The sequence below is a fragment of the Centruroides vittatus genome, unplaced genomic scaffold, assembly GCF_030686945.1.
Source record: "Centruroides vittatus isolate TY-2023 unplaced genomic scaffold, ASM3068694v2 contig_341, whole genome shotgun sequence".
NCBI lineage: Eukaryota > Metazoa > Arthropoda > Arachnida > Scorpiones > Buthidae > Centruroides > Centruroides vittatus.
Window position 1 is genome coordinate 404605 of NW_027122166.1, and position 25349 is coordinate 429953.

Genomic DNA, 25349 nt, shown 5'->3' on the forward strand with positions numbered 1-25349 from the left:
AAAATATCTTATTACTATATTTGAAAGTGGGAAAGTTCTGTATTTAAAAAGGCCATTAAAATTTTTAAATAATAAAACTCTGTGAAAGTAAGAAATACAGAGTACGTTCACAAAGTCAAACGATAAACGTGTTAGTAATGAATCGGTCAAAAAGTAGTAGTCTCACTCAGTGCTCATGCTTTGCGGTGATGACGTTTCAGATGAAACTCTAATGAAGTTCACGAAGGAAAGAGTTTGTTTATTTCGTTAAGAAAATGACGCCCAACAATATCAATGTTTCTAAATCTACTCAAGTGTTTAAACTGTGAATTAAAAGGTGAAATGATAGAAATAACCGTCCACCCAAAGCAATCTAAGAAAAATATTTCGGATAAGGCTGCACTAGCAGCATTCATATCTTTGATTTTATAAACAGCCAGTTAGTTATAAACGAATCGGTCAAAAAGTCTAATGAAATAAGAATAAGGATGATGTCATTCTCATTTAACTTGTTCAACTTTACGAACGTACCCACAATAGTAAAAATCAAGGAAGTCAACTTTGGTCCTGGCTACCTCACCAGAATCTATAATTTGTAAATTAAAAAGTTTATTACAACTTAGGTAGACGTTACTTAATTCAGATTGAATTTTCTGAAGTAAAGAGGGCCAGTCATAGACCATACCCCCAAACAATAATCAACAATATAGATTGGAAATCGGCAAAAAAAAATCTCTAGATAAAAAGAGGAATGAGTGGGTGACAATGACACTACAGAATACCCATGAGTATAGCTAATTTTTTAGAAAGAGAATTAATATGATTATTAAATGATAACTTTTCGTCAAATGCAATACCGAAATCATTAATCGTATGGACAAAGTTAATATAGTGACCATCTGTAGATGATCCTCTATCACCACAAATCCTTTTCTAAAAAAAGAACCTTCAAACAAGGATTTAAAACATTTCTTTAATTCTCCAAAAAAAAAAAAATGAACCTTTCCTTAAACTTTCCAGCATTCGAATATTCTTGTTTCCGCTTCTCGTTCCAAATTTAGAACATTCTCTTTTCAATTTTTTCTTCAACATTTTTTTTTTAATTTAAATTTTAGATTTTTAGAATAATAAATAAAATAACATACAAATATAAATCCAACAAAGTATATACCATAGAATAGCGTACATATCTACAAACAACACAGACTGCACTCAGAGGGGACAAGTAAGTCCCATATCACTACACCATCAACGAACAAGAGAGGTTGTATTGAATTACATAAAAGGGAATAACACGTGGCACCTGTCTTATTAATATTAATCCTAAGTTTATATAATTCCATACAGGTAATAAGTTTATTTAAATCAGATTATAGAGCAATTGAAATGGAATCTGAGTTTATAAGTTTAAAGTCTTCAGCATATACAACTATATTTAAATGAATATTAGGAATAATAAAATTCAAGTTAAGTCATAAAAAATAAGTTACTTAATACAGAGATCTGCACTATGGAGAAAAGTCTTTGAAAACAAAATTGCTATGTTTAATTTTAAAAATATGAGATAAAAAGTAATTATTATACCATAAAATGTTAACAAAATGTATATCAAATGAATTATGAAAGGATATACAGTCATAATAAAGTAATAACAGAATAAAAGACTTGGCTGACATTTACACATACATCATATTTAAATTTTTTTTTTCAAAATTATTAATTATATCAAAGAGAGTAATTATAAATTATTAATTATGCCAAAAAGAGAGATCAAATTAGTAATGGTAGTTTTATGGTGAATGCTGCAATGCCACTAAGGATTTATTCTAGTGGCTACAAGATGATAAAAAAGTTTTGGAGACAATTTTCAAAAATTATAAATATCATAGATGACAGTGAAATAGGGAAAGGTAAAAAGTGCAATTTTTTTTTAGAAATATCAATGATAATGGAAAAATGCCATTCATTAGGAATACATCCCAATTGAACAACTGCAGTAAAAATGCAAGAAAAAACAATAGCTGCAATCAGAGAAATATTAATATAAAATATAATGGAAACTAAAACAGGACTAAAATTTAAACTACAAAATTGAATAGCAAACTTTTGAAAAAAAAAGAAATATGTCTTGACATACTATTGTTTGGAAAAAGATATAAAAGAAACTTTAAAGCAATACTTGAATTGTTTATAAATCTCAGAAATCTTATGATCAAGAATTAACTGTGACTGAGTGAAGTAAGTTTAGAAAATTTAGGGATAAAACTCCAGGAAGTTTTTGAGTCAATTGCAAAACAGTTCACCAAGGAATTAAAATAATCAATATATCTGTTTTGACAGTCCTCACAGAATTTCTGTAAGATGTGATGATGTAAAGATAATTGGAATTGCCGATAGCCTTCCACAATTGCTACTGTTTACACATTACATTTCTAACCTCTTAAGGGAGGAGCAAAACCATATAACAGAAAAATAATAATTTTTTTTAAAGAAAAGGAAACAATATTATGAAAAATTTGATATAAATAATGAATGTTTTGACTGATAGATAATTTTCTATCATCTAGAAATGAGCAATCTAGAAAGCATAGGAAAGTAGAAACCTGGCTGAAAGTGATATGATGATGTCATAGGAGCAAAAATATATATTTAAAAATTAGCTGAAATGCCTATAGAGATTAGAGATAAATCTAATTGAATGGCAAAATGATCTGAAGGGAAACCACACATCACACAGCAGTGTTATCACTTCACAATAATGAGGTATCTTCCTCCTCTGATATGGCTTGTATATGTAATTTTTAAATATCCCTTGTACAATGTTTCAAAATCATTATCATTCTTTATTAACAAACACATGTCATTTTTAAAAGCAAATCATGTTGACTTGTAATTTTTTAAAAATAGTTTCATGCTATGGTTATTTACAAACTTCATATAATCATTATTTAATAATTAAATTAGGTAATAATTATTTAATTTTATATCAAAACAAATAAATTTAAATTTTTTTTAAACTGAATAACATACAAATATCCTTTTATACTGAAACATGAAGCCTTGAGAAGACAAATTATTGTATTGTGCTTGTTTAACAGATTAAGAAGTCTTATTTATTTCAAATGAATGTTTCTGAAGGCAAAATGCTTCATCTTCAGATGTATATTTGAACATATTAAAAAAATCCTATTTAAATTTGCATCTGAAACTTCATCTTAAGACTTCTTAATCTGTTAAAAATTTTTTGTATTATGTTTGTTTGGATAACTTTGTTGTCTAGTATTAAATATCTATATATATTTAATATATGAAATTTTATTTTTATAAAATATCCATTCAATAATAGAGATTTTCTATAAATGCCTTTTGCCATAAGAATTTACTTAAAGCTTTTAAATATTTTAGAGAAATTAAATCTCTCTAAAATATAAAGCAAACATGAAAATATTCTTACTTTTACTTTCCGAATAATAGTTTTGTTGAGGAAGAAGGAAACACGTCAATACTTCTTGTTTAAATTCATTGAAATCTGTTTGAAATTTTAACATTGGCTTGGACTATAAAAGAATTTAAATAATAATAATTTTAATAATTATAATATAAAATAAATAATTTATATTAAATAATAACAGAAATATTTTCTAATAAAATATTTACCTGATTTTCAGCAAGCCATAATGCATTTAAATTAAGTGCAGTTATTGTGATAGGAAGATACTGCAATCTAAATTATAACAAACATATTAAAATTAGATTTTTTTTAAACCAAATTACTGTATTACAAAATTGCATAATAGGATATATAAATTTTTACAGTAATTTAATGACATAATTTAATAATAATGTAATGTACAGTATACATACATACATACATACTGTGTGTGTATGTGTGTATACACACAGTCAAGTCTGCATAAGTCATCATACGTCACAGGTATAACTTGACACTGTCGGTTAAGTAGTCAGTTTTCTGTGGACCCAGCCGACTTACATAATCATTAATGTTAAAAAACACTGGTTTACTCAACACCACTGAATAAATCGACACACTTTTGCTGTCCCACACTCGTTTAGACATCTGATAAGTCGATTCCCCTCACATCACACAGTTTACTGTGTGGTGTGAACTCATTTTTTTCAGGAGAGTGTCAACTTATTTATTAATATATATGTTACAGTAAAAACCCGTTTTTAGTGAAAACGCATTTTAACTAGTTGAAACTAGTTTTTACTGGATGTCATTGTTAAAACTAGAATTTAACTGCTAGTCAAAAATGAATTTGAGTTAAAACTAGTTTTAACTAGACAAAACGGGTTTTAACAAAATGGCTTAGTAAAAACTGTTTCGACCAAGGTCATTCAGCTAACACGTTCCTATAGTGTATGATGAATTTCGTATCGCTTTAACCCTTTTCCCCCGACATCTTGTTTACGTTTATTTTGCGATCCCTCCTAAGGCAATATAGGTCAGTCAGGCGATATTATTTTAAAAGTTCATCAAAAATCAAATTATCATTATATCTATATGAAAAAAATCACTTACATTTATTAATATCTTTAGTTTTAAATACCATATTTTTCAATGCATTTTATTAGAAAAATTTATAAGAAAAATAATATATATATATATCAGAACTGACACATAAACTTGATAATTTGTAACATTTTGTGAAAATTAACATTGTCTAGTTACATAGTTGTTTGCTGGCACTGAGCCAGAAAGACATAGAATATTGTTTTGTACAATTCGATATAACACTTATGCATGTATGTTTATTCGTTGTGAAATTATCGCACATTATATCAAACATTTGTTTGAAATCAAAATTTTATACTGCTATCAACTAATATAATGAATTATTATACTTTATTCACTTCATATCGAACGAGATTATATCTGTTGTTAATAAATTTTACAAAAATCGATATTTACCAAAGTAACGATGAATCGGTACCCTCAAAGTTTTGCTTAAAAAGCCAGGGTACCGATCGATCGGTGCCTTCAGGGACAAAGGGTTAATTAATGTTAATAACACAGATGTGTGACCAATATTTTCAATAAATATCGTATTAAATAATACAAATGTTTTAATCCCAATCATCACTTTATTTATTTCCCCAAACATATTTATGTAGCTAAAATTAGTTTTAACTAATGTTAAAAGTTAAAAAGTTAATGTTTCGATTTTAGTTTTATCTAAAATCAAAGCATGTACAGCAGTAAATTCTAGTTTTAACTAGACAAAACAGGTTATAACAATGACATCCAGTAAAAACTAGTTTCAACTAGTTAAAACGCGTTTTCACTAAAAACGGGTTTTTTCTGTAACATATACATATTAATAAAAATGCCTTAACATTTTATGCATTTTTATATACATATTTTTATATGCATTTTTATATAAAATAACAACAGATAAACAAAAAGAAAATATACAATCTATACCAACATCACAGCAGAATCTAATTTTGCATTTTCTCACGTCATGCATTATTTGTAGCATGTCTTTCACATTTCTGTTAGAAATGAGTGTCCAAAAGCTAACAATGCTTACGCTGAAGGAAAAATACAAACTTGTGTCTGAATTTGAATGTAAGAAAACTTTGCAAGCCAAATTTGCAAAACAAAAAACCTTCCAAGAACAACATTGGTTGAAATCCTGAAGAAAAAAGAGAAAATTAAGAAACTTTTTCTTGGATTTTCATTGCAGCTGTCTCGAAAATGCCAGAGAAAGTCATCATACAAAGATGTTGAAGATACTCTGGTACCTTGGCTAAAGCAAATTTGTTCATCAAATCTTCCTGTTTCAGGACTGATACTAAAACAAAAGGTGATGGAAATTACTGGGGTACTTGGAGTAGAAATCAACTTTAGTGCCAGTGACAGATGGTCAGAGAGGTATATTGCACTACTGTATTTTCCTAATTGTAGTTTTGTGGTTTTTTTCAACTTTGCTTTAGTCATCATATCAGATAACTTGACACATTTCCACTTCCCCTTGGGGTGTTGACTTATGCGGACTCAACTATATATAATATATAATATATATAATATACAGGGTGGGCCAACGAAAACGAAACGGCAGTGTGTTTGTGTTCGTCCAAGCAAATCGCTCGGACAGGTCGATTTCATTCTCGAGCATCTTATGCAGTAAAGTTTTTGCGAATCTGAATATTAACTAAACAAACATTTTTTTTCGAAAATAAATGTTTGTTTAGTTAATACAAAATAAATGAGTTTTTAAAATTTTTTGTTGTCTGTTGTATTCGGAATCGCAAAATCTTTATTGCAAAAGATGTCCCCTCGAGAATAAAATCGAGCTGTCCGAGCGATTTGCTTGGACAAACACGAACACTCTGCCGTTTCATTTTCGTTGGCCCACCCTGTGTATATATATGTGTGTGTGTGTATATGTATATATATAATTATACAAGGTATAGAAAATAAATCCAAAACTATAGATATTATGTTGATCTTGTTTACTCTTTTACAGGTAAAACATGGTGCTGAGTAGAGGAAAAAATTCAAGTTATTTTGATGATGCAAATCTTCAGTCAACATAAAGTAGCCAAAAGTTTAACAGGATATATCCAGTTCAGACTTCCCACCAATCACACATAGCAGTCTGGATATACATAGTATATACAGTATATATACATACATACATGTACTGTACATATGCATATACACTCATGCATTATGCAACTAGATTAATAAAATGTACCAAAATCATGTTAAACAGTCTACATAAAACAATTATCAATACCATAATAGTCAATCTATTTATAAAAATTATATGAACATATAAAAATGTTATCATTGTGAAAATCTAATATGCAAACAATCACTACTTATCAAAATTTCATTTATCTACTATTGCTACTAACAGGTATTCTAATCTGATAAAATCGCAAGTAGAAGATTTATAAGATCTATTTAAACTTTCAAGAATAATATAAATTCTTTGGACCGAAATTAATTGAAAAATTGGCAAAGCAATATACTCTATTCTTATCTGACATATATGTAAAGTCAGCAATATTTGTAAGAAAATTTTATATTATTATTAGAAGCTTTTGAGAAGAAGTTATAATGAACATGTAGAAAAAAATAAATAAATAAAATGAAATATTGGTGGGCAACAGAATTTATCCAATATTATCAAGTATTTAACTAGGATATTAAATTTAGAAGCTGTAAAACACTTCAAAAAAGCAATTTGTGAAGAAAGAAAAAAAAAAACAAGAGTAAGTTGTCTTACTCCAGTTAATATTATGCACTTCTACACATTTCTGATAAATCAGGAATGATTCACAGTATAATAGCTACATGATGTGTTGCAAAGCAGAGTTCTATGTTTTGCTGTCCTCAGCTCCACTGGATATCTAACTACAGACACATGCTTCTGGTCTAGCAACACAATTTGTTTGATGTCAAGCTGCACTGAGTAACCACTGACTGGAGTTTGACTATAAGCCAAACAATGTTGTTGTCAACTTCAACGACAGCTAGCAATATTGCAAGTTCATACTGCTGTTGGATTATAAACTAGTTTTCATACTCAGCTTTAGCTTATGCTTTTCAGTAAACCTTGATATTTGAATACTTTCCTATTTATTCTATAAAGCTAGTACATTAACAATTTTCTCTTTTATCTCAAACCAAAAGAGGTATCAAAGAAAAATAATTTGACCAAAAAAAATGCATTCAAGAACAAAAAGACTTTTCAGGTCACTAAAAGAAAACAATTTAACAACTAAAATAAACAAGAGAAAAATAAATCTATATTAGAATCATAAAAATATAAATTATAGTACATATGAGAATATTTAAGACAATTTTTTAGTATACAATAATACAAAAGTTTTACTTTTAAAATAAAAAAAAAAAAATTCTCTTACCTATTTCCAGAGATGTCTAATACTTTTAAAGAAACAAGACTTCCAATTTCTGATGGTAAATCTTCCAGACAATTATCTCTTAAAGAAAGTACACCTAACTTGGTTAGTTTTCCTATTTCGGAAGGAAGGTTTGTTAACCTGTTGCGATCGACATTTAAATTTGTTAATTTTGTTAAATTTCCTATTGTGACTGGTAGTTTGGTTAATAAATTTTCAGTAAGAATCAATTCCTGAAGATTTGTACAGTTTCCTATAGCTGAATTTAACGTATATAACTGATTTTGATCCACCTAAAACGACAAAATTTATTTTTTAAATCTTAAAACATCCAAATTAATAGTATTTCATTATTCAATAAAAAAAAATTTTTAAATATTTTTAACATAATAAAAACTGTTTCTCTAGGTATTTCAATTTATCATCATTAACAATTATATTGCATTACTTCCAATTAAAATTTAATACAAGTATTTTTGAAAAATTCACAACAATATTACTTATTTCTAATAAGCCAGACATAAAATGAAGTTTTTTCACATGTTAAAAATCCTGATAATGTAATTCTAGTGAGACTTATGGCAGTATTTAATTAATGTATGTACCATACTAATTGATATCAAAATTAATTAAGATAAAGATTATTTAGAATGAAAACTATAAAATATGTAGCTATAATTTTAAAGTAGAATCATTAACATAAACATTCTCCTCAAAATAAGAGTAAAATGTAATCCCAACAGCCTATATTGGAAGATTCACCAATTAGAAAAATAAATCTATTGGATCATAAATTAGCCAGTAATATGAAAAGTTGAAATACTGTTTTTTTTTTTGTAAAATGGATAGTATGCCAAACAATACAAAGATGCAGGAAATTCAAGAGAATGTGGGAACACTGGGAGGTAGGACGACATTGTACCTCCTTTTTTTCGGCGAACAGATTGGCAAGACCCACCCCACTGTCAAGGATGGCAAAATTTTTATTGATATCCCAACTCGTCGGGATTGGGTAATTATTTGTCAGGTCGAGTGGAGGAAGCGTGTAGGTTCATCGATAAGGTTAAGGCGATATTCGAAATAACAGAGCCAGGATAAAACAAATAACGATTTATTTGGATAGATAACCTAATACAAAGGAGCTACGCATCCCGTCCCTAATCACGGGGGAGAGAGAGAGTTCACAAACTTAGGGGTCATACCTCTTCCTGGGATGTATCGACAACAATCGTAGGACTGATCGGTCAGTGGAAGGAGGGTCGGTCGTTCTTCGGCTCTGGCGGTGGGCGGAAGGATCAGGCATGGCGGCTCGTAGTTGGCGGCTCCGGCATCTTCGGGTTTGGCCTTCGATTCCGGTTCGGATTTGCTGGAACGTTCGTCTTCTTCGGATGTTCAGCCACCCCGTTCCCAGATATCTCCCCCCTTTATACTCTCCAGGTCTCGTCCGCTGCGATCACCAATCACAATGGTAGGGTGATGAGTCGATCTCCGTGACTCAGAGGTCGGATCCGGAGAGGAGGGAAGTGCGTTTGACGGCGGAAGGCTGCACATCCTTTGAATTTTGATCGCTGCTCCGATAACTCCCAAGGGGATTTGAACAATAAAATCTTAAAATCTGTTGGGCCAGTTTAACCCGGTCCTCACAAGAACAATGAGATTACAGAGAAGGATGATTGGAAGAGACAAGGTAATGGGGTTGACCCAAACTAAAAAAAAGCAAGAAAACACTAAGGTTCAAGTTAAGAATAAAGTTCCAAGAAGAAACTTTGTACAAAGAACAATTAAGGTATTAATATAAAAATAATAAGTTTTACTCCTCCCACCCTTTGGACACTAAGAGAGCCTCTTTATCAAGCCAGGAGGCTCCACATTGTGGGCCTGGCCATAATGGGGCAGCCTGGTGAAGAACAGGATTCAACATATCTGGGTTGGACCACTCCATCAAAAAATTCCCAGGATTTTGTAACCTGTCTTGGTTTGTTTTCAGTTCCCCAAAATAATAGACTGATATCTTACTGCTTGGCCATCTGGCCATCTACTCTCAAACACCAAAACAGATATAAATAATTAAATGATACTAAACTAGCACTTCAAAGATGTAATATGAACAATTTAACTCAAATATATTACAGCATAATGTTGGAAACTACTGTAATTTTGCCGAGTAATTCACTTATGTCATCTGTCAAAACATCAGATTTTTATGTTCCACAAAATTTTGTTCAAACTGAACAATTGTTCAATTTACACTTTCATCATTATTTACATTATGTTTATGAAAAAAATCATGTTAAAAATTATCATGTTCTTATTATGTTAAAAATTAAAAAAATAAAGCACATTTAGATAAAGATCATGGACTATTTTATCATAAAAATAAACATTTTGCCAATAAATTAAAAAAACAATTTTTTTTATTTCCAAAAAGCAAAATTTAATATTAAATACTTACTTTAAAAATAACTAATTTTTTAAGTTGACCAATGCCATCAGGTAATACTTCTATATTATTCTGGGAAAGATGCAAATCAGTAAGACTTTCTAAACCCGCAATTTCATTAGGAAGTACTTCTAATTGATTTTCACTGACATCTAAACATGTAAGTTTTTTCAAATTTCCAATATCCTGAAAAATAAAGCACTAAATAATTATTAAAATATTTTAGTTTTATTATAAAAATTTATTTTAAATACTGAATTAACTTTCTCATATCTTGTGGAAAACTGACACAAAACAAAAACTAGTTTACATAATCCACAACATCAGTTTCATTCATATGCAAATTAAGATTCTTTAGTTGAATTCCAATTTGAATGGTCATGATTTATTCCCAATTAGAAGACTATTAGTTTAGTAAGTTTGTTAATGCTGCTTTTACATTGCACATATCAAGGCTTACAAATATTCTTCCTCCACAACTATATTAAGATTGGAATTAGATATTAATTAAGAACTGCGTGTAACAGTGAGTTTTCAGCTTCTTGGTTTCACTATTATGGCAGAATTAAATAAAAATTATTTCCACTCACAGAAGAAAAGAAGATATGCTTTTCACTCATCTCTATGCTCTTTGCAGACAAGCATAACCTATAAACTGTTAAAGTTTTGTAAGAACCTTCCATTTCAGATATCAGTGAAATCCTTGTCCACATTATACAGATTATGTTGATAGAAACAAATGGAAAAATAGAGAAAAATCAGGCATATGACATACCATTGGAAAAGGAAGAAGAGATAGTTTAATAAACGTTGAGGCAACAAAAAGAAACTTAAATAAGTATATCACAAAACTTCAAAAAGATGTATAATATTGAAAAACAACAGTAGCTTTAGTTGTCTTAGCTTTGGATGAGAATTAACAACCAAAATGGTATGTAGTGAAACTTTTCATTTTGTTTCATTTTGGCCCTTAAACAAAATCAATAAATTTTATTCTTGGCAAAAGCATTATATATAAAAACATTTCATTGAATCTACTGAATGCAATGTTCCACACTTAAAATATCGAACATAAAGAATTATCACAGTGATCTGCAGCAAAAGTGTAAATTTGTCATAAGTTCCGAAAAAATAATAATGTTAAAAAATTGTATGGATATTATAGTTTCAATCATTTTACCACATCAGAGAGGGGCTGTTTCTATTGCTTTAAACACCTGAGAATATTGCTATAAACATCTCAACAGAAGAGGGTTTAAAATTGAAAGTCGAAACGCATTTTGATAATTTATAATAGCAAATATTGTTAAATAAATGCATCTTTTATGGTCTCCAGTTCGATTTATTGTCCTTAGATATATAGTGGCAACTGAAGCATATTATGACAAGATTATCATATTAAATACAGTGAAAACTGCTTAGGCGACTACCTGCATTCGATGGGCACCTGTCAAAATAGGCAAAAATTTCTGGCACGGAATAGTTTATATATAGAGTCTTTATACGTGATACGATCCAAAAGTTCGGGAAATGCAGTAATCTACGACAACAAAAGCATGTATTTGAAGTTACAGCGTATGAAATGGATTCTACCAAACCATTTCTACGTGTTCAGGTTAATTTCACCCATGTCATGTGATTAAACCGCGAGCGCTGCTGTTTTTTTTTCCGGAGATAGTTACCTTTGTCCTGCGATGTAATCAAAGTGGAGTTTCAAGAACAACCTCCAACATTAAATTTTGTCAGCGTTTAGGTAAAACACCTATGGAGATTTTAAAATTGCTAAGAAAGGTGTACAGTGATTCTACGGTGATAAGTCACGGTGAAGTCAAAATGTTGGAGGTTGTTCTTGAAACTCCACTTTGATTACGTCGCATGACAAAGGTAACTATCTCTGGAAAAAAACAGCAGCGCTTGCGGTTTAATCACATGACATGGGTGAAATTAACCTGAACACGTAGAAATGGTTTGGTAGAATCCATTTCATACGCTGTAACTTCAAATGCATGCTTTTGTTGTCGTAGATTACTGCATTCCCCGAACTTTTGGATCGTACCACGTATAAGTTACCCGTATTAAATGATCACCTGTGTAATGCGACCACAGACATCAATTTTTGGTCCGAAACAACATACAACAACTGTAATAAGCAACCACTTCCATGAATATATCCAGTCTAAACTATTGTTCGAATCCATCCGAACAATGTTTTCCCCTCCTAATATAATGAATTAGTCTAAACTCTTGTTGGAACCCACTCTCCCACCCTTGAAATTAGGTGCAGGTATTAATGAATTAGTCTAGCAACAAAGGAAATTCATTTCAGTTTGTTCGAAATTGTCCGAAAAATGAAATAAATGCAAAGTGCTGTCATTAGAAGATCATGTTAAAGTTATCAGAGAAAGTGAAAATGGTTTATCAGAATGGCAATTAGGAAACTTTGAGAAAACAAAATTTATTTTACCATAGACCTACAGTATTTTCCTTAGGGGTATAAGTTATTGTACACAATACATTTAATCAGCTGATCTCATCGTTTGATAAAATTTATTTTATTTATTTATTTATTTTGAAGCTCATATACAGTACATGTACAATAAAGTTTCTGTATCAACCTACCTTATTTCCACTTTATTTTTGAAAAAATAATATCCAAGTAATTCTTGCATGCAAAATATTCAAAAGCAAGAAACACATTAATGCAAAAATCAGTTTTACAGGCAACCTTCCTTTTTCAATTCTGCAATTGTCATTGGACATCACGGAATGTAATGAAATCATATTATGAGAAAAAACAATAAAATCGTTTTATTATTAATTAATAATTTTTCTTGTTGTACTTAAGAAAATATTAAATATTAAACAAATACAGTATTTTTAAAGTTAAATAAGATTAAACTAACAAAAACCAAAACCAAAGTGATGAAGAGATACGACGCGTTTGTATATCGATGACGTAATACACATAACTGAGGAGCGAACGAAAAGAACCAAGTTGAATTAATCAATAAAAAAGTGTGTGCATTATAATCGAGAAAATGCAAGTACTGTATTAATCTTTAAAATATTAGTATTAAATCTGTCTTATAAAATCATGACGATTCCTGTTAATCGAGTTATCCAATAAGAATAAAATACAATACCAATATAGCTCTATCGTTGAAAAAATTCACTTATTTTTGCCCACTTCGAGTTTTGCTTAGTGGAAATAGCTAAAAAGTGCACAAAATACATATGAAAATGCGGTATTACAGCACCACCTGTATTGGACGACCACCTATCTAAAAGGCCGCTTTCTGAAGAAACCGTGGGTGGTCGCCTTAGACAGGTTTTACTGTATATGTAAACTATTTTAAATTTAAATTTGCTTTAAATTAAATTACAATCAAATATTCATCTTTATGTTTTAACTCCATAATTATTATAACAAATACCGTATTTTATGGACTATAAGACGCATTTTTTTCTTCGAAAAATTGCCTCCAAAATTCAGGTGCATCTTATAGTCCGTAGCATCTTATATGTATTTTATATGTATTTAAAAAAAAAAAAAAAAAATGCTTAAAAATTAAAGCGTGTCTTATAGTCCGTAAAATACGGTAATAAAATATGTTGAAAAAATTATTTATTTCATACTATAAAACAACATAAATAAGCATTGTTATGTTAAAAATTTTAAATACCTTTGGCAGAGTAGATATATCATTGCAGTCTAACCAAAGTTCTTGTAAATTTGTCAATTGACCAATAACAGGTGGCTAAAATTTGACAACAAAACTTCATTATTAATTACATTCTTTAAAAAGTCATCATAAATATAAAGAAATAAATATACCAAGTCCTTAATCTGATTGCTTCCTAAATCAAGCTGTTCCAATTTGACCAAAAATGCAAATGAAGGTGGTAGCGACTTGATAAGATTATCCCTCAGTTCCAAAGATTGCAAATTACTCAAACTAAAAGTAATAAAAAATAAATCTTTTAATTAGAACAAAATAAAATTCATAGTTATAAACCTAATTTCAAAACTTTTTCATTAATGCATTTTGTGAGAATCACTAATTTTAAGTATTTAACTTAATGCATGACTATTTTCTTACAATTCTTAAATTCTTTTTCAACATTTTTCTAGTAATTATTTTATCATAGCTTTTAAAATAAAAATATAATTTATGTCTATATAAAATTGTATATGTTGTCTTTAGATTGATATATTATCATCTTAATTTATTATATAAATATGTTTCATGTACTTCAGAATTAATTAATTTTAAATAATATCAATAATAAAACTTACCTTCCAAAATCTCCAGGAAGTTGTGTCAGTGTAACATCATTTAAACCAAGTACAGATAAATTTCTCAACTGTACAAATCCATGAGGAAGCCTGACAATAAAAATTATTTTTTGTAATTTAAAGCATTTAGTATAAACTTTTTAAAATAAAAATAAATATTTTAAAGAAAAGAATTTAAACGCACCAAACAAAATTCAGTAGTACAAAACTAAATTTCATATTCAAATACTTGGACCTGGCTACTTTACTAGCTAAAATTATTAATTATTAAAACTTTTAACTGGTTTAATAAGTCAAGAATTATTTTAAAAAGTTTTATTTTTATTCAAAATAATATTGATGTAGCTGATTTTATTATAAATAATAGAATATCTTTGTAATCCACCAACAAAATTTCAAGTAAAAACAAGGTATTCTTTGCTTATTTATTCTAGTAAGCCAAAAAAGTTTATTTTACTCAAAAATTATAAAAATATTAAACTTAAGGTTTTTTTTGTTAGCTATATCTTATTTAAAATTAAAAAAGTTTTGCTTTATTTCAAAATTAAAGGCTGCTATAATTTGATATTATTTATAGAAACATCAGCACATTATACAATTTGCCAGTTATGCTTGTTATAGGTGGATTGACTCACAATAGGGTCAACTATCATACATAAAGAATAGAGCAATGCCATAACCTGTACAAACTATGATAAATTACAGGGATCTAAACCAATTCAAACTGGATTCACAATGTCCAAAAGACAAGATCTGAAATCTACATTTTCTGAATATACAATTGAAACTTAGCTGAATATAAAGTTAAAAAAATATGTTGATTTTTCCATTTCTGCTTAAATTTTCATTATAATTTAACCAAGAATGAGTTTTTGTAAATGATAGCAACAAACTGAAAGTCTGATCTCATTCTCAAAATTTAACAAAAAGTCTAAAAGAAAATATAGTTCAAGAGGTTATTTGACAGTTAAATTGAAATAATTAAATTTTTGGCAACTGCTGCTAAGTAAACTATTGAAGGTTATCTAATTTCCACACTTCCTTAAACCTGTTACTGGTGCGAAATGCATATAAGATATACAGCAGGTGACCAAATGTTTTTGAACTATCTCACAGTTCTTCTTCGGGTCAACTAGCTTAGGAATGCTTCTGAACGGAATGTATAGAATTCAACAGGATTGAATGTCATTTTGACGAAGTCAGTCTTGCCTGACATGTGCAGTCATGTGCTGGTGGAGGTAGCTACGGGTCGGCATCTAATAGGGACTGCCAGGCTAGCGACAGACTCAGCTCCTCCTTTCGGTTGATGCACGTGGCTACCTGGCTGGCTTTATAGATGGCTATGGTTTCTAGCCACTTAAGATGGTCTTGGTGGGGTGTGTTGATGATGACTGAAGCTTTATCAAACTGTGCCTCAACGTCGGGTTTGGACACATACGTAACAAGAGCTGCAGTGAGCCGCCCATGCCGGATATCCGCTCAGTGTTCCCTTATATGGGTATTTAAGGAACGCTTGGTAGAACTGATGTATAATAAGTCCTTGCCCTACCTGTTGTCTCTAATTGGGATGAAATAGATACCGGAGAGTCTGGTATGATCCGGAGGGTCTTTTTCATTTCGTAGGATATTGAAAATCATGGGACATCTCCTGTATGGTACCCATATCTGATGCTTGTTGGCTACCTGTGTATGCGCTGCTTTGTTGTTGTTGGCTTTAAGAAATGGGTTAAACGTGATGGGAACACATGAGGAACTGTCACGCTCTAAGTCGGCATTATTATTCACGGCAGAGACATGCTTCAAGTGTTGGTATCGCTTGACTAAACGGCGTGTCAGAGTCGGGTACCCATGTTCAATTGCTATCTTCCTAATTCCTAATCAGTTGTTAGGGTTTGCTTGGTTGATGAATGTGAAAATGCCCTTCTGACTAGAGAATTAAAAGCTGCCACCTTGTATGAGAACAGGTTGCACGAATCAACTGTTATGTACGTAGTAGTAGCAGACGATTTATGATATGCTGATGTGTGGATGTTGGATCCTTCTATTTTAATGCCAACATCAAGAAAATGGACCTCCTCTGTGCTAGCCTGCTCCATTCCTACCATCAAACCAAAAGGGTTGTTGTTGATGGCTTGCACAAAAGACGCCATGTCAGGAACTTCCCTCCACATGATGAAAATGTCATCGATGTATCTTTTATAGACCAGGATATTAGGGAGGAAAGGTGGTAGGACCTTGCGTTTGAGCTGCCTGATGACCATTTCACAAAGATCCCGGGATACTAGGCTACCATCAGTACTCCTCTCTTCTGAGGGTAAACAGTACCGTCAAATGTAAAAATAGAATCGTAACATATGAGATGGGCCACTTCTAGTATCTGTTGGTGTACTGTTCAGTCCTGAACTACATTAAATAAAAAATCTCTAAGAGAGTAGAAGACTGGAGGAAGCTCCACCAAAGGGTACATAGACTTGAAGTCTACGACTGTCATAAATCATGGTGGGAGGGTAGATCTCATAGAAGACAGATGAGGTCAACCAGTTTATTGATGGTGTGAGGGTAGTCTTCCAGGTGGGGAGCTAGAAGGTTGTGAATGGCTTTCTTCAGCTTCTGTGTGGGTGCCCTTGCTTTATCTACAATTGGGCATAGTTGTTGACCCACTTTATGCATTTTGCATAGGCAAAAAGCCTAGGTGCGTCCGGCAAATTAACCACCACATCATGTAGTGCTAGGCGCTTGGCTAACTTATAGTTTGCGAAGCGCTTAACTTTAGCTTGTAATCTGTCTCTTTCCTTCTCACACATGGTATTATTGATGTACTTTTTCAATCCTTGTTGGTAGGAGCTGCGTTTCATGAGAACCAACATTTTAGACTTATCTGCTCTAGTGAGAGTAATCCCGTTCCATTGCACCCATTCGCCTGTGCGTCTTAGCTTGCTCCTTAGCTCTACAATCTCCAGTTGTTCTTTAGCTTTTCGGACATTTATCAAAGATATCCATCTATAATATTCCTTCTGTGTATCCAGGAGGCCTCTTATTAGGTACTCCAAGTCTGGAATGAGGTCTCTGGCACCATTCTTAGGGGATGGAGGCACAAAGGTTGAACCATATCTGAGCACGTCTATGACGAACCGAGGCGGCAGGCGGTTGTATGCCGTCCCAAACAACGAATGGGAATGCAGGGCACTGGTGACTTTTAGGTATTTGAAACTGTAACACCCATCTTAGCTTCTTGTGGTAACACTCCCGCAGGTTGGCAGATAGGTGTTCATAGACAGGAACTAATCTAGTATTTTCTCGGGCCAATGCATCTGGATGTGTGTGAAACAAGGAGTCTTCAATCCCAATTAGCTCCTTCAGTTTAGAGAACACCTGCTTCCTGGACAATCGGATAGCCCTATTGAGGCACATCAGCCTGATCTTAAGCAGAGGTTCACTGCCTGATGGAAGGCATATATGGAAAAATGACATCGGTATTAGTCCGTTCTTCTTGCACTCCGTCAGAAACTGTAGCTTAGCCCTAACCCTAACTAGGCCCATTACTACCTCCATGAGCATGTGGCTAACCCGACCCATAGCTACCTCCACCAGCACATGACCGCGCATATCAGGCGAGACTGACTTTGTTGAAATGACATTCGATCCCATTGAATTCCATACGCTCTGTTCAGAAGTATTCCTAAGCTAATTGACCTGAGGAAGAACTGCGAGATTGTTCAAAAACGTTTGTCACTCGCTGTATATCTTATATGCATTACGCACTGATAACAAGTTTAAGGAAGTGTAGATTTTACTGAAGTTGGAGTCAGTTCTGTATTATCTAATTTCATTTGCAAATAATACAGAGCTTAGCCGAGACAGAAAAACTAAAAATGAATCCTTTAATTTTTAAGTTCCTGTTATCAGTTTCTGGCTTTAAATAAAGTGAAACCTTTACTATGTGACATTTAACAAATTATATTTTTTAATGGAGTTTGGACATTTGAGAAATTCGGGTTTTTTCAATTTCAATAAATTTCTGAGTTTCAGTACACATTATGATAGTAGAAAACAGGAAAAGAAAGATTCTAGCATTTATAACTGAAACTATTCATTTCAATTTTTATTATTTCTGATTTTATTTTAAAAAGTTATAATATTAACTGAAGTAATTAAAGATATATTTACACAATTAAATGGCCATTAACTAGTTTAATAGCATATTAATATAAATCATTAGAAAATATTTAAAATTTTTCACATAATAATACTTACTTTGAGAGAGGATTGCAGCTGAAATCTGCTGTCTGAAGAGATTTAAGAAATTTTATATTTTCTGGAATATCAGGAATATCTGAAAAATTTAATTAATCATTATTTTTAATATCAGAGAAGTATAAATAATGTTGAAATCAAATATTTAGATAACAATTAAGAATATTTATTAGAGAAAAATGATATTTTTAAATTAGAAGTTTACACTGCTTGTTTGAGGTAGCCAAATGTTTTTGATCTTTTTTAGGCCAGCTTCAGTTAACATAAAGTGTTATAGTGTCAAACAACAGTTCAAATTAATGTAAAAATTTTAATTTTTTTTTTGTTAATTTAAATTCTTTTCAGTGTGAGTTTCTAATTCTATAGTAGGGAACCAATAACTTTGCAATTTAATTATATTATTTAATTAAAAAAATCTTTTGTAATACAAATTATGTAGTTATAGGAAAAAAAATATTAAAATGTAAGTACAAGTGGTTGCTTTGATTTTTCCTGTAGCTTCTAGACATTTTTATAGTGTAAATTGCTAAAGTGATGGAAGAAAAATAAAAGTAATTTTTGAGTATTTTATTGTTTGTTCCTGTAATTATGTAACATTAAATGTTTTATATAATTTTTGTTTTAAAAAGATTATATAATCAAATGATATAAATTAGCAATTCATCAAATACTTCATTGAAAAAATAAACATAAAACTATTTACCTTAATATTTTTAAGGCAAACAATTTAAAATTTATTTAATAATTAAAAGATTTTTTAAATAAAAATTGTCCAAATGGAGAAAGTTTTTACATATTTAAATTTAAAAAATATGTTTTAAATATAAATTAAATTTTATATATTATAACAACAAGTGTACAATGTAGAATAAAGTGATATTATGGACTGACAAAAAGTATTGCTCCTAAGTTTGCAGTACTGCAGATTTAAATTCTGTGTTAGATATAAATGACTGTATTTGTAAGATTCTAACAAACATTGCTTAAATTATTAATTATCAAATTAATTTAAGATTTTTAACTTTTTTTTAATAATCATGTTCACTTGAAAATAAAATTAAAAATTAAATTCCAAATTCAAGAATATTCTAACTACGAGTATTTAGTTGGATATCAGAAACATTCTAAATAATGTTAATCAATTTTAAAAATAACTTACATAATAAAATTTTCACATCATCTCATAAGGAAATGATGATGATGATGTGCAATACTCTTTTTGAGTGAATTAGCTACTGAAATCTTTAATAAAATTATTAAGATACTAACAAATAAGCCTGGCATTGCTCAAACAAATGATTTGGATGATTTGGTAAATATTGTATGTTTGGAAATTAAGTTATTACTATCAAAAACAAAAAAAATTGCATCTAAAATAGTACAGTAGAAGCTGTTCTTCAGGTTAAGCCTTAAGCCTCTCCCTCTCCCCGCAGGGGGATTTCAAAAAATCTCTCCTTAGTGTGCATTTTCATGATGTACCCTAACCGTGTACCAAATTTCGCCTCTTTAGGTTTAGCAGTTTGCTCTGGGTGATGATGAATCAGTCAGACAAACAGGACATGTAATTTTATGTTTTTTTTTTTTTTTTTTTTTTCAGTGAACTATTTGATGATTGGATAATCCATACCATTTGATATATAAGCTTTTTTCATTAACTAAGATATTTATAATCTTATATTTTTATAACAGTAATCATCTTCTTTGATTACTAAAAACAAAGGTTTTATATAAAACTTAAGAAAATTATTAATTCAAAGTAACCTAGTAACCCAATTAATGAAACCCTGGGAAGAAAATACTATATTAAAAATTATGACGACAATCTCCAAATTATCAGACTATTTTTGGGCTATGTTAATTAGTTACTAATTAATTTGACTAGAGGTAGATGGATATGCTGACATCTCGTATATGTACTCCAATAATTCGACAGATTGCTTGTCATTAATCAATTAAATTGGTTTATGATTTATCGTTGTTATATATTAAAAATTACAGCTTTACATTCAGCTTTGAGGCTTTATCTAAATTCATCCTTACAGATTTTCTTAACATCTTTTTTGCTCTTGGAAGTTAAAATGAAATTTCCTATTTAAAATGAATTCAAAAGATTGAAAATGTCTAATAAATAAATAAAATTTAAAAAAAGCAACAGAGAGAGAGAGAGAGAGAGAGAGAGAGAGATTGAAAGTAATGAAAGAAACCAAAGAGGAGAAAATGGTGACTAATTATGAAGAAAAATTTAAACTCTACACAAAAATGGTGTTGATAATTACCAGAAACAGATTAAGCAGTGTAATATTTTTGGAAATAGAAGCATCTAATGAGCATAATTACTCCCCTAAACATGTTTAATTCACAAAAATGTTTATTACAAGTGTAAATTAAGTGAGTAAAAAGGGAAACAACTACTAGTCTGAAGATTTTTTGATACATATTTATTATGCATATATATGCATAAATATTACATATATATTTAAATTAAAATAAATAAAAACCCGTTTACTTGTCAGTGATAAATAAACTTTATGAATTAAAATTAAAAACAAAAATCAATCACTAAACAATTGAACAGTTCTGAGAAAAACAAAAATGGTGAGTATTTTTAGAATATTAAGTAATAACATTTCTGGAATTATTCCAAAATTATTTGAATTGTCATCAGAGATAAAATAATGCCTTACACTACAAACGATTGATCACCAATCAATTTATTACAAATATATACATTGTTTTTTTTTACTGTCAAAGTTCTAAAATATAAATATTTATTGTATAAATTTTTATTTCCTCTCCACAATTAACACAGGCAAGGCAGCAAGCTAACAAAAAGAGGTCAACATGAAATGCCTAAAAAAAAGTATCAAAACCTACATAAAAATCAAGAAATAACAATAATAATACAGAAAGTTACATTAATAATAAAGTATAATTACATAAGGTAAAAATATACTTAATTTAAATTAGATAAAAATTAATTTAAAAATTTTTTCATATTTCTGCTGATGATTATGAAGTGTCTAAGTCATATATTTTTTGTTTGGATATATTTTGATTTTTGAGTTTGTAAAACTTAAAAAAAAAAAAAATAGTTTTTATGATTATAAAATGAAAACAAACATAAATTCCCTCTTGAAACATTTGTATACTTTGCTATACGATTGTAAAATTTTATGAACAGTTTGTGAAATAAATTCAATGTTTTCCTATTTTTAACTCAGACCATTTTCATAATAACTGGAACATTTAAAAATTTTATTTTACAAATTGTTTTAAAGGTATTAAAATTTAAATATAAATAATTTAGAGCTTCAGAAACAAATCTAGCATGTTAAAAAAAAGAATGCTGAATGTTAGACAAACATTGTGAGATTGTCTATTAAAAGACAACAGATGAATAAATGTGTACTTAGAAGAATGTAAATCATTAAAATATTGAAAAAAAACAAATATAAAAATATGAAAAAAGTAGTAATTATTCTCTTGCACAGAGTTAAATTATTTGTCTAACTTTTTGTTTTTAAAATTTGAATTCTTTAAACTCAAATACAAATTTAAGTTCTTGTTTGCCGAGTTTTTTTTTTTTTTATTTTTTAAAAGTGAGCCATTTGAAATTATTTTTGTACTCTTAAAACCAATTAAAATGATGCTGAACCTCTATAACTGATTCAATCAACCATTTATTTTGACCTTGACAAAATGTCAGAGGTTGAGTCTGTTGTTTACAATAACCATCACCATCATAATTTTGTTACTTAAATGAGCCTTTAAAATTAATTTCTTACAATTTTCATTTATCAAATGAATAATCAATAACCACTCCTAATCTATACAAACTCAATATTTTCTTCAACATACAAACTCAATATTTTCTTCAACATGCTACAGTTTCATATACTGTAGTAATAAAAATTAAGAACATTAAACTTAATTGCAAAGATATTGTTTAAAAAAATCATGATAACTAAAAAATATAATAATTTCATTAATGATAAAATTTAATTTCCAATTTAAAATAATTATTGAAGAAATTCTATTTTAACAATTTATATCCAAATTACTTATATAGAATAATTTGATATAGAAAATCCTTATTTCCATCTTTAGATTATTTTACATAATCATTCATATGGTATGTGGAATCAAAATGTACCTAAGGGATTTTTAAAATAATGACATTTGCTAACTTATTGTTTTAGTGTCTTCTCAATCCTTGACTTTCTATTTGTTCTATTACATGTATGTAAGATATGATTGCACAAACTCTTATAGTTAAGAAGTTAGGTTCACAAAGTTTGTTAGGGTCACTTTGTACCCTATATAACATTCCATGTAATTATTCTGGATTAGCTCAGTGGGTGCTGCCACTCTACTGTAATTATTTTGAACAGTTATTAAGCAATGACACTATTTTACTCTTCTTGAGTTGAGTAGTTTCATTTTAAAACTAATTATAATGATTTATCAAGGAATCACTCAATATCTGTCTGTCTCTCTAAACATATTTACAGTCCTTTGACTGTAAATATCTTTAGAGAAACAGACAGATATGGGTGTGGCCGTCAGCCATATTATAATTTGTATATAGTTTATAATTTCTTCATTTTGTTTCTATTTTCTTATTTCCTGTCTATTGTCTTCAAAAAATTTCTATATCAACCATTATCGCTGGTGGGGGAGGATTACCCCTACTAAGAACCAAGGGATAAACAAAGAAGAGGGTATTAGGACTTCCACAAATTTGGGGAGAGAGACAAAAGAAAGGAAGGCCCGAGGCAAGAAGAGAGGAGAGTGGTAAACACTTTTTGGCTGAACCTCGAAAGGAACGGAGGTGCAAGGCAGTGATCCAGACTGGAAAGAGAGAGAAAGAAAGGAGACTGCAGGACCATCGAGGCCAGATAAATATAGGCACGAGGGCTAGAGAACGCTGAGAGAATTCGAGAACATCGAGGACAAACAGCCGAATAAGGAAGTGGGATATCGATCAATCAACGTGAACCTGGGTACTTTCTATCTATTTCTATATACAGTAATACCTCGACTTACGCTACCCCGACTTACGCTAACCTGGAGTTATGCAATTTTCAAATCTCATCGATTCGTCTTTTGTTTGAGCGCATCGCAACTCTTGATTACTCACTCCCCCCACACTATTGTTCAGCTTACATGTTCGGACATGTCGCGCGGAATCGACATGTCAGATTGGTAATGAATAAATATCCACTGCAATTACTGATAGAAAGAATGATTTTCTGTTTTTGGAAATTGTGCAAGTGTATAACTTTTTCAGCTACTTGGAAAACAGCTCTGATGTCATTCATGCTTTCTTTATTGTATAGGTAATGTCTTAGCATTGTGGAAACATCATCTTCCAATTAATAATAATAGCAGTTTTTATTATTTTTAATTCCTCTTTTGGGAGTGAACATGACATGTTCTTCATTTTTTTAACCTTCATGAAACAAATGATCTTAGAACACCATTGTTTTGTCTGGCAGACATTTATAAAAAATAAATCTGTTTCACTTGAATTGAAAATGCCATCTATGCTATAGTTCTGACCAGTTTCTGGTAAACTATTGTGTGCAACCCTTCCCTTATACTTCTGCACTTTACCATCTTATTGAAAAATATTCCATGCCACTTCTTAAATTCAGCCAGCTACTTGCTGCTTGCTTTGAACTGAGTATGTCCCAACTGTTGTCCAAATTTTTCAACTTTTTCCCTAAGAAGTTTCCATCAACTCATCTCTATATTGTACAACCAATTTAGTTTGTCATTTTTACTATCTGTATATTCATATTTATGATTTATTTTTTGTTTCGTCTTATTCTGTTGTTCATTGAAGTCTTCCAAAATCCACTCCTTGTTTTTCAGAGAAGAAGAGAGAATACTCAATGGAATGTTAAATTCTTTCATAATTCCATATTGTATTCTTTTACTTTCCTCCATGGTCTTTATCATAGATACTTTATCTGCTATAGATAAAATCATTAGTTTTCTCTTTTTACCATTACTATCTACTATGGAATAAAAATAATCAGCAATGAAAATGTCAACATGTAATTCAAACTTTTCATTAAATTTATAGAGTATAAATGTTTAGTTTCAAATAATAAGTTTCATATAAACTCATAAATTTCACTGGCCAATAACTCAGTAAGTTGTGAAATCACAGATGTGTTTATTATATTTGAAAATTTTCAAAATCTAGAAAATTTAAAATATAACAATTTTAAAGGGCTAAGACTAGAATGGTCAATTGGCATTTAAAAATAAAATAATTACTTTAGTAAGAAATGTCTTATCTCTCACATTTTCCCCTTAAAACTAATGTCTTTTCATAATAAGAAAGAAATAACAATTTTTATATTCAAATTATATGTGAATATTTTTTTATATCATCTAATATTTAAAAAATTTGGAGCTGATATATCAAATAGATTTACAATTTCATTTCATATTATGATATGAAATTGT

General features: G+C 29.9%; 1 protein-coding gene across 4 annotated transcripts in view; it reads right to left on the reverse strand.

The window, feature by feature from the left end:
• The window catches only part of scrib (scribble), a 153393-nt gene that overhangs the window by 94892 nt on the left and 33152 nt on the right, over positions 1-25349 (reverse strand). For all 4 annotated transcript variants that reach the window (XM_067268835.1, XM_067268837.1, XM_067268836.1 and 1 more), the window contains exons 3-10: positions 18870-18948; positions 14616-14705; positions 14154-14274; positions 14002-14076; positions 10331-10504; positions 7882-8171; positions 3637-3703; positions 3434-3536 (exon numbers count right to left, since the gene is read on the reverse strand). In XM_067268835.1, coding sequence (XP_067124936.1) covers positions 3434-3536; positions 3637-3703; positions 7882-8171; positions 10331-10504; positions 14002-14076; positions 14154-14274; positions 14616-14705; positions 18870-18948 — 999 coding nt within the window. The remainder of the gene's footprint in view (positions 1-3433; positions 3537-3636; positions 3704-7881; positions 8172-10330; positions 10505-14001; positions 14077-14153; positions 14275-14615; positions 14706-18869; positions 18949-25349) is intronic.